General features: G+C 43.9%; 1 protein-coding gene across 1 annotated transcript; it reads left to right on the top strand.

The window, feature by feature from the left end:
* Positions 1–867: 867 nt before the first annotated feature.
* On the top strand, positions 868–3,425 carry LOC110310096 (olfactory receptor 10AD1-like). The gene is made up of 2 exons (XM_021182791.1): positions 868–872; positions 2,459–3,425. The coding sequence occupies exons 1-2, from the start codon at positions 868–870 to the stop codon at positions 3,423–3,425; spliced, it is 972 nt and encodes a 323-aa protein (XP_021038450.1).
* Positions 3,426–12,522: the final 9,097 nt, after the last annotated feature.

The raw sequence follows: 12,522 nt of genomic DNA, 5'->3' as shown, positions 1-12,522 counted from the left end.
CCTCTAATTGCTGTACTTTCTGTCCTTTTAAAAAAAATTAACAACCCATCAGCCTGAATTTGTGATGTCTATAAACTCAGTGTGAGACCAGCCACCAGCCTCAGGAACCACATCCTTAGAGAAAACTAGCTTGTGCTCTCTCTCTCTCTCTCTCTCTCTCTCTCTCTCTCTCTCTCTCTCTCTCTCTCCCTCTCTCTTATTCTCTCCCTCCTTCCTCAAAACCATCAACTGCCAATAAAGCTCCATTAGGGGTGTATCAGCCCTTTCCCTTCCTGCTAGAATGTCCATACACTGCTCAACCATGATGACTTGCTTCGTGCAGCAGTCCAGTCATGTCTGGAAGACACTGTTTTTTCTGCAGTCTTCCCAGACCTCTGGCTCTTACAGAGCCTTACCTTTAAGGTCCCTCTTCCAAGATGGTCTCTGAGCCTTGCGGGAGAGATGAGACACAGACGTCCCGCTTGTGTCTGGATGCTCTTGGACACTAATTCTTTGCATTTTGACCAGTTGGGAGCTTCTATGCTAACCACTATTTGCATGAAGAAATTTCTCTGATGAGGTCTGGGAGCTTACACTAATCTATGAGTAGAGAGATGCGTTTAGAAGATATTTTGATACTGTGTCCATTTAACAAAATAGTTAGGCTGTGCTGGATAGTTTTATGTCAAAGCTAGAGTAGTTTGGAAGAGGGAGCCACAATTAAGAAAATGCCCTTCCAGATTGGCCCGTGTTAACAAGCCGTGTTTTTCAGAGTGGATCTAACATCAGATGTTCTCCCTGGGGTAGCTGAGCTTTGTACACCATGAGGTCCCTTCTCTTATCTGCTGCAGCGATTCTGTGACTGACCATTTTAGTCACAGCAACACAATGAGGTAAGGCATGAATCCTTCTAAGAGTCCCATTCTGTATGTGTGCCACTGCCTAGGGAACCAGTGTCCCTGAACATTGTAACAAATATCCCCAGTCTTTAGTAACAAATAATTTGACTAACAGCAAAATAAATTATACTTAAAAGCAAACATAGTAAATACTCAAAAGCCATCGCTCCCTAATTTGGTCACTACATTTAACATCTATGCTTTCGTTTGTACGCATGATGTGTGTGCATGAGTGTCTGCGTATATATGGTGTGTTTACATGTGTGCATAATATAGGTATGTGTGAGGAAGCATGTGCATGGCATAGCACATTAGTGGAAGGGGGAGGACCAGCTCAGGTTTGGTCCTCATCTTCCATCTTGTTTGAAGCAGGGTCTCTTTGGGCTGTCTGCGGATTCACTGCATATGCAGCCCAGCTGGCTCTGAAGCTCCCAAGGATCCACCTGTCTGGATTTCAGGGTCCTACAAGAGCCTGATTAGAGTCACACCCAAATTCACGTGGTTTCTAGAGATTCAAATCTCAGGTCCTTCCTCACACTCCTGCAAGCATTCCACCCACCAAACCATCTCCTGGGGCCAGGAGTAGAGCAAAGGGGTCATTGGCAAAGAAATTTCTAGAATCAGCGTCTCCAGGTTTGAACTGGAATGCAAACTATTAATGTTGGTGCCTCCAGGCTATCAATGTAGTCTCAGCAGTTACCAGATGTTCTGCTGTGAGATGCAGAGGACAGGGGTGGGAAAGCTGTGGATAATTATGAAGGTAATCCTTAATCTCTCTTCAACTCTTGCTGTGAATCTTAAACCAACCAATCTCTCTCTCTCTCTTTCTCTCTCTCTCTCTCTCTCTCTCTCTCTCTCTCTCTCTCTCTNCTCTCTCTCTCTCTCTCTCTCTCTCTCTCTCTCTCTCTCTCTCTCTCTCTCTCTCTCTCTCTCTCGTGTGTGTATGTGTGTAGGAGTAGGAGACTGAAGATGGTATTTCAGGACCAACCTAGTAGACATAAAGTCCTATAAACAATTCTTGGTTGATGGTCACACGACCACAGCCTACAATAGCATTTTCTGTGCCTTTAATAGAATTTACTGTAACTATAATTTGTTATCTTTTTTTTTTATTTTGCTGTTTATTTACCCCCCAGTCTGTGCTTATGGAAATAGGTTACCCAAACAGCTTCTTATTCTCGTTAGCCTTTGCCAACCCGACACAAACCTGAACATACCAGGGAAGAAGGAATCTCAGTTGAGGAACTTGCTTCCATGAGATTGCCCTGTGGACACTTCTGTGACACATTGCTCTAACTGCCTATTGATACAGGGCAGCCCAGCCCACTGCAGACAGTGGCAAGTTTAGGTTGCTGTGCTTGGACACCTTAAAAACACATAGCTGAACAAAACCAAGGATAGAAAGCCAGTAAGCGGCGTTCCTCCACAGCCCCTGCCTTAAATCCCTGCCTATATGCTAAAAAATAAACCTTTGCCTCCCCAAGTTGCTTTTAGCTACTACTTTATTGCAAAAACAGAGCGGCAAACTATAAAGCAGGCCTATACACTGTCCCCTCACTTGTCCTTCCTTCTTGAAGCAGACCCCAAAAGGGAGACTCGAGGAACAGCAGCAGCACTGTGACTGAGTTCATCCTTGTGGGCTTTGAGCAGAGCTCCCCTTCCACACGGGCATTGCTCTTCACCCTCTTCCTGGCTCTCTACAGCCTCGCCATGGCCATGAATGGCCTCATCATCTTCATCACATGGACTGACCCCAGGCTCAACAGCCCCATGTACTTCTTCCTTGGACACCTGTCTTTCCTGGACATCTGCTTCATCACCACCACCATCCCGCAGATGTTGGTCCATCTGGTGACCAAGAACCACGCTGTCTCCTTTGCCTCCTGTTTGACTCAGATGTATCTGGTTTTTGGTGTGGGTGTGGCTGAGTGTATCCTCTTGGCTTTCATGGCCTATGATCGTTATGTTGCCATCTGCCACCCATTGAACTATGCTCAGATCATGAGCCAGAAGGTGTGTATCAGGCTGGTGTGTAGTTCCTGGATCTTTGGGATGGTCAACGGTATCCTTCTTGATTACATGACATTCCGAGGTCCGTTCTGCAGAGAAAACCACATAGAGAACTTCTTCTGTGAGGCTCCCATAGTGATCGCTCTCTCCTGTGGGGACCCTGAGTTCAGTCTGAAGGTGATCTTTATGGATGCCATTGTGGTGTTGCTCAGTCCCATGGTGCTCATTGTCACTTCCTATGCCCGCATCCTGGCCTCCATCCTCCGCAGGGCCTCCTCCTCAGGTAGGGGGAAGACATTCTCCACATGTGCCTCCCACCTGACTGTGGTTGTCTTTTTCTACACCTCAGCCATGTTCTCTTACATGAATCCCCGCAGTACACATGGGCCTGACAAAGACAAGCCTTTCTCTCTCCTCTACACCATCATCACCCCCATGTGCAACCCGGTCATCTACAGCTTCCGCAACAAGGAAATGAAGGGGGCCATGGGGCGGGCTCTTGGGAGAGGCAGCCTGGCTCAGGCAGAGTCTGTCTAGCCTGAAATTCCCTAAATGAATTCAACCTACTGGAAATAGACGCTTATCTCTTTCTAGCCTTTATTCCCAATGCTGGAGGGCTCCAAGATAGACATTCATGTCTTCCTTGACACCAGACTCCGACCTTGAAGTAATTTCTCCTGATGTCTACGGCTCATATTGTGAGTTGGCTTCCAGCAAAAACTGAGCCTCTCTGATTTCTCTTGGTAATCTCTTTTCATGATTTGAGGGACAAATGCGATGTTATAGGACTTATATCAGTCACTAACTGAGAAGAGTCAGGCATGCTTTACATGATAAAGCAACTAGCATAGGCTTGGTTAGGGTTCAATTCCTGTGAAGAGACACCAGTGATCACTGTGACTCTTACAAAGGAAACTATTAACTAGGGCTGGGTTGCGATTCAGAGTTTTATTCTATTATTGCCACAACAGAAAGCATCACAACACGCAGGCAGATGTGGTGCTGGAGAAGGAACGGAGGGTTCGGAATCAGCTTGAGCATGGAGACCTCAAGGCACGCCCCCAGTGACGCACTTCCTCCAACAAAGCCACACCCACTCCAACAAGCCCACACCTCCTAGTCGTGCTGATCCCTATAGGCTTATGGGGACCATTTTTATTCAAACCACCAGAAATAAAAAAAAAAACACAATGATTTGAAAAGCTTTTGCTTAGGAAGAGAATAGTTTGAAAGTCAAAGTGTGGAGGCAGTGAAGTGGAGGAATATCGTGTACAGGATGCAGAGTCCCATCCCTGTGTGATGGCCCACAAATTCTTTAAGTTCATAGAAGGAAAAGGTAGTTAATGAGTGGATTTTTATTACTTTCCAAACGCAGTAAGAGAAGGCACGAGACTTTAGATTAACGTTGAGGAGGGAGAATGGAACGAGAGTCAAAGACTGAAAGCAGCAGCCTGGCCAGCTTTGACTGTAAGCAGGGAGGTCCATCAGTATATCAAAAGGCCATACAGCCAGGCCCTTGGAGGGACTCACATCATTCAACAATACAGTGGGGACTCTTTGAGGAACTCACACCCCTTAACAATAGAGCAAGGCTAATTTCACATGTTTGCACATTCATGGCTGTTTTTATCCTCTTGCCCCAGCTCTGTAAATAGTGAAAATACATGCACAAGCTACCATACCTGGCTCTACTTGATGTTTTTATCACTGTCTGGCCACATTTTGTAGCATTTAATACATTCATTTTCCTCTTAAGCTGGGTCCTGGTAGCTTTATGAACCACTTCAGTGAGCTTCCTTGTCATTTAGAGCTGGTTGAGTTTACTTAAGAAACATTGCTGGCAGGATACAAGACGGAGAGATGGTATATGGGTACAGACATTTATTTTTCTGGCTCCTTTGATCACCCAGGTTCTGCAGTCTTGATCCCAGAGTCACAAATATCTCTGCTCCCTTTCCTTTCCCCTTAAGGTGAAAGGAAGAAGAAATGAATAATCTTTAAATTATTATTTAAATCTTCGGTTCAAATATTCCTATAAATATAGAGACAGACATACAATTTGATGTTACTAAACAATTAAGAAGAAAAGCCCGATTTTTGAACATCGCAATATCAAGGATCTTGGATGACCATAAAGGCCCATATGTTAAGGCTTTGTTATGGCATCCATCTGGAATGTTCCCCGACAAGCTCCTGCTTTGAATACTTGGTCCCCAGCTTGTGGTACAGTTTAAAGGCTCTGGGGCTTTTAATACAGTGATATTGGGTACCAAGTTTCTAAAGATGATGCTCAGCCTGGCTTACATCTTGGGCTCTGATGCTCTGTACCATGTGGGCAGCTACTGTCTCTTATTTGAGATGCCATGGATGCAGTCACTCCTATCACATGTTTTCTTCTACTTTGGAGAACTAGACTCTCTCTGAAACCAGGAGCCAAAGTAAGAGGAGATCATGGGAGGCTGGAGAGATAGTTCAGTGGTTAAGAGCACTGACTCCTCTTCTAGAGCTTGTGAGTTCAATTCCCAGCAACTACATCGTGGCTTATGATCATCAGTAAGGAATCTGATGCCCTAGCCCTCTTCTGGTATGTGTCTGAAGACAGCTACAGGGTACTCATATCTATAAAGTAAATAAATAAATCTTTAAACAAAAAAGGAGGAGATTGTGGTCTCACAACCTCGATAGCATCGGAGCTCCCAATGGTCCCCAGTCTCTTCGTCATCTTTCTACAGCAGTACCCTGGGAACCAAGTCCACCTTAGTGTCTCTTAAGTCACTGTGATCAAATAACATCAACAACTTAAGGGATTATTTATTTTTGGCTTCATGGTGATAAAATAAAAAGACTTTTCTAACGCTCAGCATGTGTCTTGCCTCAGCATGTATGTCTGTCTCAGCTGACATCACTCTGTCAATCAGCCCAAGTCCAAGGAAGCGGCAAGAAACTACAGCACACCACCAGAAGATTTTTGGTGTGTTTCTCTCTCTGGAATCCCCACAAATGCAACTCAGCTATGCAGTGTAAGGTGGACCAATACATGTGTGTTGTTAGCAAAGAATCCTTCATCCTGTGCCCTTTTGTGTGCTTGCTTTAGCAGAACATCCTCACTCCTGTGTCTGCTTCAGCTAAATGTTCCTTCATGAGTCTGCCTTAGTCTTTCACCTGTGTTCACTTCAGCTAAACATTCCTCACTTGTTTGCATCAGCAAAACACCAGCCAACCAACTGTTCAAAGAACCCTTAAGTTTCCACTTCAAGGCGTGGTGGTGCACACCTTCAATCCCAGGACTCAGCAGGCAGAGGCAGGTAGATCTCTGAGTTTGAGACCAGCCTGGTCTACAGAGTGAGTTCCAGGACAGTCGGGGCTACACAGAGAAACCCTGCCTCAAAAAAATTAAAACAAACAAAATGTTTTAAAGAAACTCTACCACTTTTGATCTGTTCTTGTTTTCCCAAAGGGTTGAGGTCCATCCTCATTATTTATTTGAATCTATCTGTTGTGGCTTTTTATAAAATATAGGTTATACTGTGTGAATACAGCTATAAATGTCCCTCTTGGGACTGCCTCTGTATCCTATTGGTTTTGATATGCTATAATTTCACTTTCATTCATTTCTAGGATTGTATAAATTCCTCTCTTGATCTCATTGATGATTCATTCATCATTCAGTAGTGTGGTTCTCTCTCTCTCTCTCTCTCTCTCTCTCTCTCTCTCTCTCTCTCTCTCTCTCTCTCGTCTTAACTTTTTATTGACTCTTTGTGAACTTTACATCATGCACCCCAATCCATTCATCTCCCCATTCTTCCATATCTGTCTGCCCTCTGCCCTCTGCCCTTGAGGACAAAGGATTAAAAAAAGAAAACAAAGAAGAAAAATGAAAAAACAAAACAAACATCTTGCTGTGGAAGCTGTAGTGTGTCACAACATGCCACACAGTACACCCTTCAGTCTAAATAGCTTTACTTGCAAACGTTCATTGCAATAAGTCGTTGGTCTGGTTTGAGACCATTGAGTTCTACTACACTATCAATACTGGATCCTCACTGGGACTCCTCTTGGATATCCTGTTGTTGCCCTGTGTCATGGAGATCCTGCAGCTTTGGTTCTGCAGAAGTGACCCATTCATGTGCCCAAGGAGTTCATAGATATTGTAGACGTTGGCATGGGCCCTTGGTGGTGGTTGTGGCGTTCAGCCTGCTAGTTCTCCTGAACTCACACTACCTGGGCCTGCTCTCCAGCCTGCTGAAGGCTGCAAGGGGTGGAGGATGGGGAAATCTCTCCTTTCCCAGTCCACCCCACTGCTGACATGGAGACGGTGCCAGCTCTCCAACATATGCCATCAAAGGCAGCTGTACTGGGCTGCCCAGGCAAGATGCAGGGTCAGCTCTCCCAAAAGCCAGTGGCAGTGAGGGAGGGGCCAACTGTGAGCAGCCCTTGAACATCAAGATGGCCCCAGGAGGCAGTCCAGACCAGGGATATTCAAATAGCCTTTTGTTGTAATATGGGCCACAGACATTGACACAGAACACCCGCTGTTTCAAAGCCATGGATCCAGACATGGCCCTTGCTGGCAGCATGGGCCAGGACCTCACCATGGCCTGAGGTGGCAGTTCAGGCTTCTCACATCAAGCTGCTCCTCACCACCCTTCCATCTCCAACTCCTCCTCTTTTCATAGTGCACAAACTGTCTGCGTCTCTTTCTCTCCCATCTCCCCACCACATTCTTGCACGTCATAGTGGTGCCTCCCAGGACATGGCCAGGCAGCAGTGGGCATGCCTCTGGGTATCTCACATGTGAACCTGCCGCTGTGCAGTGTCTGGTGTCCATTAGTGTGTCTTTAATCTCCATTTCTTTGTGTATATTTTATACTTTCCCTAGCTGCTGGTATTCAGTTGTGATCAGATAAAATGCAAGATGTTATTTCAATTTTCTTATATTCGTTAAGACTTGCTTGGTGTTCTAACACGTGACCTATTTTTGGGAACGTTCCATGGACTTCTGACAAGAATGCGTATTCTGTCATCCTTGGGTGGTCTGTTCTGTGTATGTCTGTTAGGTCCCTTTAATTTATAATGTTACTTCCAGTGTTTGTTGAATTTTTGACCAGATGACCTGTCTGTAAGTGAAGGTTGCATATATAAGGTCACCTACTGTACTGATGTGGTAAAAACCGATGTTACGGTTAAAAGGAATTTTAAGATTGAAACAAGATAAGAGATAAAACATGGAGGATGGTAAATAAAAGCTGAGTATGAGCCAGCCACACTGAATAATAGGATGGATACAGATAGGATATGCTGATTAATATATGACTATAACCCAAGTTACCTCTGACTCTGGACAGTACAAGACTAGCCTTGCTGCTGGTGTCAGTGACAGAGATGGGCTGTGATTTGCCTATATTGTCTACTTAGGGACTGTCTTAGTTAGGGTTACTGCAATGAAACACCATGACCAAAACAACTTGGTGAGGAAATTTTGGTTTACACATTTCCATTTCTTTGTTCCTCATCAAAGGATGTGGCAGGATATTTGATCCTGGAGATTGTGTCATTTACTGAAAACAGCCGTTTCTAGTTGCAGTGCGGCTCAGCCTTAGCACACATCTTTCACGCCAAACAATGAAGGTAAAGTTAGTGTGCAGAAGGAAGCACCCATGTTTGATGTCTAATTGAGTGGCAAAGTGACAAATCAGAGACAGATGTGACAGAATAGGCTATGCCCAGCTCTGACGAGAAGAGAGAGTAAGGGAAAGCTACTTAAGGGGCAGTGCAGAGAGAGAAGAAGGGGGCAGCTCTAGAGAGACAGGTTAGAAGACAACAAGCTAGACACACATGAAGACCAAACTCACAGCTGCTACATATGAGCACAGAGGCCTAGGTCCAACCCATGTGTGCTCTTTGGTTGGTGACTCAGTCTCTGAGAGCCGCAAGGGTTCAGGTTAGTTGACACTGTTGGTCTTCCTATAGAGTTCCTATCTCCTCTGGGCTCCTCAATCTTTCCCCCAACTCTTCCATAAGAGTCCCCACGTTCTGACCAATGTTTGGTTCTGGGTCTCTGCAAGTGTTTCAGTTAGCTGCTGGGTGGAGCCTGTCAAAGTACAGTCATGTTAGGCTCCTGTCTGCAAGCATATCAGAGTATTATTAATAATGTAAGAGAATGGTCCTTGCCCATGGTATTGGTCTCAAGTTGAGCCAGTTATTGGTTGGCCATTCCCTCAGTCTCCACCCCATCTTTGCCCCTGCATTTCTTGTAGACAGGACAAATTTTGGGTCAAAAGTTTTGTGAGTGGGTTAGGGTCCTTATCGCTCCCCTGGAGATCCTGCCTGGCTCTAGGAGGTGGCCTCTTCAGGTTCCATATCCCCACTGCTATGAGTTTCTGCTAAAGTCACCCCCATAGACTCTTGGGAGTCTCTCCTCTGGCATGTCCTAGAGAAGCACACCCCCCCCCCAACCACTGCCAGCCTCAAATCTCCATTCATTCTCCTGGCCTTCTCTCCTGTCTCTCCCCACACCTGATCCTGAACCTCCCCCAGTCCCCTCCTCAGCCCCCGCCCCACTCCCTCCATCTGCCTCCTATGACTATTTTGTTTCCCCTTCTAAGTGAGATTTGAGATCCTCGCTTGGATTTTCCTTTTGGTTTTGCTTTGGGGGGGGGTGTATTCAGAGTGTAGTGGGGGTATCCTGTACTTTGTGACTAATATCCATTTATAAGCAAGTATATACCATGCATGTTCTTTTGGGTCTGGGTTACCTCACTCAGAATATTTTCTATTTCCATCCATTTGCCTGCAAAATTCATGATGTCCTTGTTTTTAATAGCTAATAGTATTCCTTTGTGTAAATGAACCACATTTTCTGTATCCATTCTTCAGTTGAGGAACATCTGGGCTGTTTTCATTTTCTGGCTACTACAAATGAAGCTACTATGAACATAGTTGAGCAAGTATCTTTTTTTGTTTTGTTTTTTGTTTTTTGAGACAGGATTTCTCTGTGTAGCCCTGGCTGTCCTGGAACTCACTTTGTAGACCAGGCTGACCTCAAACTCAGAAAGAGCAAGTATCTTTATGGGATTGTGTAGCATCCTTTGGGTTTATGCCCAGGATTGATATAGCTAGGTCTTCAAGTAGAATTATTTCTAATTTTCTAAGAAACTGCCAGATTAATTTCCAGAGTGATCGTACAAGATTGCACTCCCACCAGCAATAGAGGAGTGTGCCTCTTACTCCACATCCTCTTCAGCATCTGCTGTCACTTGAGTTTTTTATCTTAGCCATTCTGATTGGTTTAAGATGGAACCTCAGAGTCGTTTTTGATTTGCAGTTCCCAGATGACTAAGATTTTAACCATTTTTTAAGTGCTTCTTGACCATTCAAGATTCTTCTGTTGAGAATTCTGTTTAGCTCTGTACCCCATTTTTTAATTGGGTTATTTGAGTTGATGGTATCTAATCTCTTGAGTTCTTTATATATTTTTGATATTATCCGTCAGATGTAGGGTTGATGAAGTTCTTTTCCCAATCTGTAAGCTACCATTTTGTCCTAATGACAGTGTCCTTTGACTTACAGAAGCTTTTCAGTTTCATGAGGTCCCATTTCTTAATTGTTGATCTTAGAGCCTGTGAACTATTGGTGTTCTGTTCAGGAAATCGTCTCCGGTACCAATGCATTGGAGACTATTCTCCACTTTCTCTTCTATTAGATTTAGTGTGTCCGGTTTTATGTTGCAATCTTTGATCCACTTGGACTTGACTTTTGTGCAGGGTGATAGATATTGATTTATTTGCATTCTTCTACATGTAGACATCCAGTTAGACCAGCCCATTTGTTGAAGATGTTGTCTTTTTTTTATTTTCCATTGTATGGTTTTGGCTTTGTTGTTAAAAAAAAAAAAAACATTTTTTACTTGAGGTTTCCATCTCTCAGATGATTTTAGCTTGTATCAAGTTGATATAAAAGCAGCCAGTTCATAGACTAAAGGGTCCTGAAGCTCTAATACACACCTCATAAAGACTCAGAAAACTTCTTTAAAGTCCACAACACGGATCTCCTGGCTTGCTCCTCTACTGGGATAGCCTGCACCAGTTCCTCTCTAGACTGCCCTACTTGGATTTGCCCACTAAGCTGGTTTGTTACAAATTTCTGCTTACCCTGTCTGTTCACTGACTTCTTTCTTTCAAGAAGACTAGGCCTGAGAGACAGCTACAACATTTGCCATACTACTTACTATAACTGTGTTGGGATTAAAGTGTGTGTGTGTGTGTGTGTGTGTGTGTGTGTGTGTATTCCCTCTGGATTCATAGTTCGCAGAGTCAGACCACATTTTGGATAATTCTTATTTTGGCATAACTACAATTTCATCCCAAAACACACCAGATGGATCTGCTGTGAGAAATGGTGATTGAGAGCCTATATATAATTTCAGCACTTAGTGAGTAAAGGCAGAAGACCAGGAAGTTAATCCATCCATGGTTATACAGCCAGTGTGTGACCAGGCTGGCCACATGAAGCCCTGTCTCCAAAACCACATACATATATACATACACACATACATACATACATACATATATACATACATACATATATACATACATACATATGTACATACATATATACATACATGATTGACAGACAGACAAACATAGAAAGATAAATTGATTGATAGATAGATAGATAGATAGATAGATAGATAGATAGATAGATAGATAGATAGATAGATAGATAGATGAAGAAAGGAAGCAACAGTTCAATACTGCAACGTTTAGACAAAACCACAACTTACTTGAATCAATACTTCCTAGGAAAGGAATACCAGGAAGATCAGTCAGAACCCTGCAGCATGTTTGGGTTGGGATCCTGTGAGTAAAATGTTGCAGAAGTTATAGAAACATGAGCAATGAGCTCCTTAGTTCTTATATCTGTGCGTCTTTCTGCCCAAGCTGTTCTCAGACATTTTAAAGAGCTACAAACAGTTGGTTTCTGAGATTCTGAGTATCTACCTATGTTAGCTCACTTTCTGCTGCCATGACAAAACATCATAATCGGAAGCAGCCTGGGGAGGAACAGGTTTACAGGTTACCTGCTATCACCCAGGGAAACCAGGACAGGGACCTGGAGGCAGGAACTGAAGCAAAGGCTATGGAGGGTGCTGCCTACTGCCTTGCTCCCCATGACTTGCTCAGTCTGCTTTCTTATACAGCCGAGGACCACCTTCCCCAGGGTGGCACTGTCCACAGAGGGCTGGGCTCTCTCATGTCAATCAACTATCCAAAAAAAAAAAAAAAAAAACAGTCCCACAGTCTTCCTCTTCAGGTAATCTGATGGAGGCATTTTCTCAACAGAGGTTCTTTTCCCGAATAACGCTTGATTATTACATCAAGTTGATTACAAAAATCAAAACCCCCAACCAGGATACTATGTGAAGAAGCACCAGACAGCTTACTCTGCAAATGTCTACTTCTTCATGTTTTGAGTTTGTGCCCTATCATATACAAATTGAGATATGTTGCCAAGATATCCTAAGTATATTAGACAGAGTGAAAACCCTGGGAGAGGATGATAGAAGGCGTGCTGGGAGCAGAGAACCCTCCACATTTAGAATGAGTTAAAATACCAGCATCTTAAAAAAAAAAAA

Source organism: Mus caroli, chromosome 15 (assembly GCF_900094665.2).
Source record: "Mus caroli chromosome 15, CAROLI_EIJ_v1.1, whole genome shotgun sequence".
In the NCBI taxonomy this organism is placed as follows: domain Eukaryota; kingdom Metazoa; phylum Chordata; class Mammalia; order Rodentia; family Muridae; genus Mus; species Mus caroli.
This window is presented reverse-complemented; position numbering and strand designations above follow the sequence as displayed.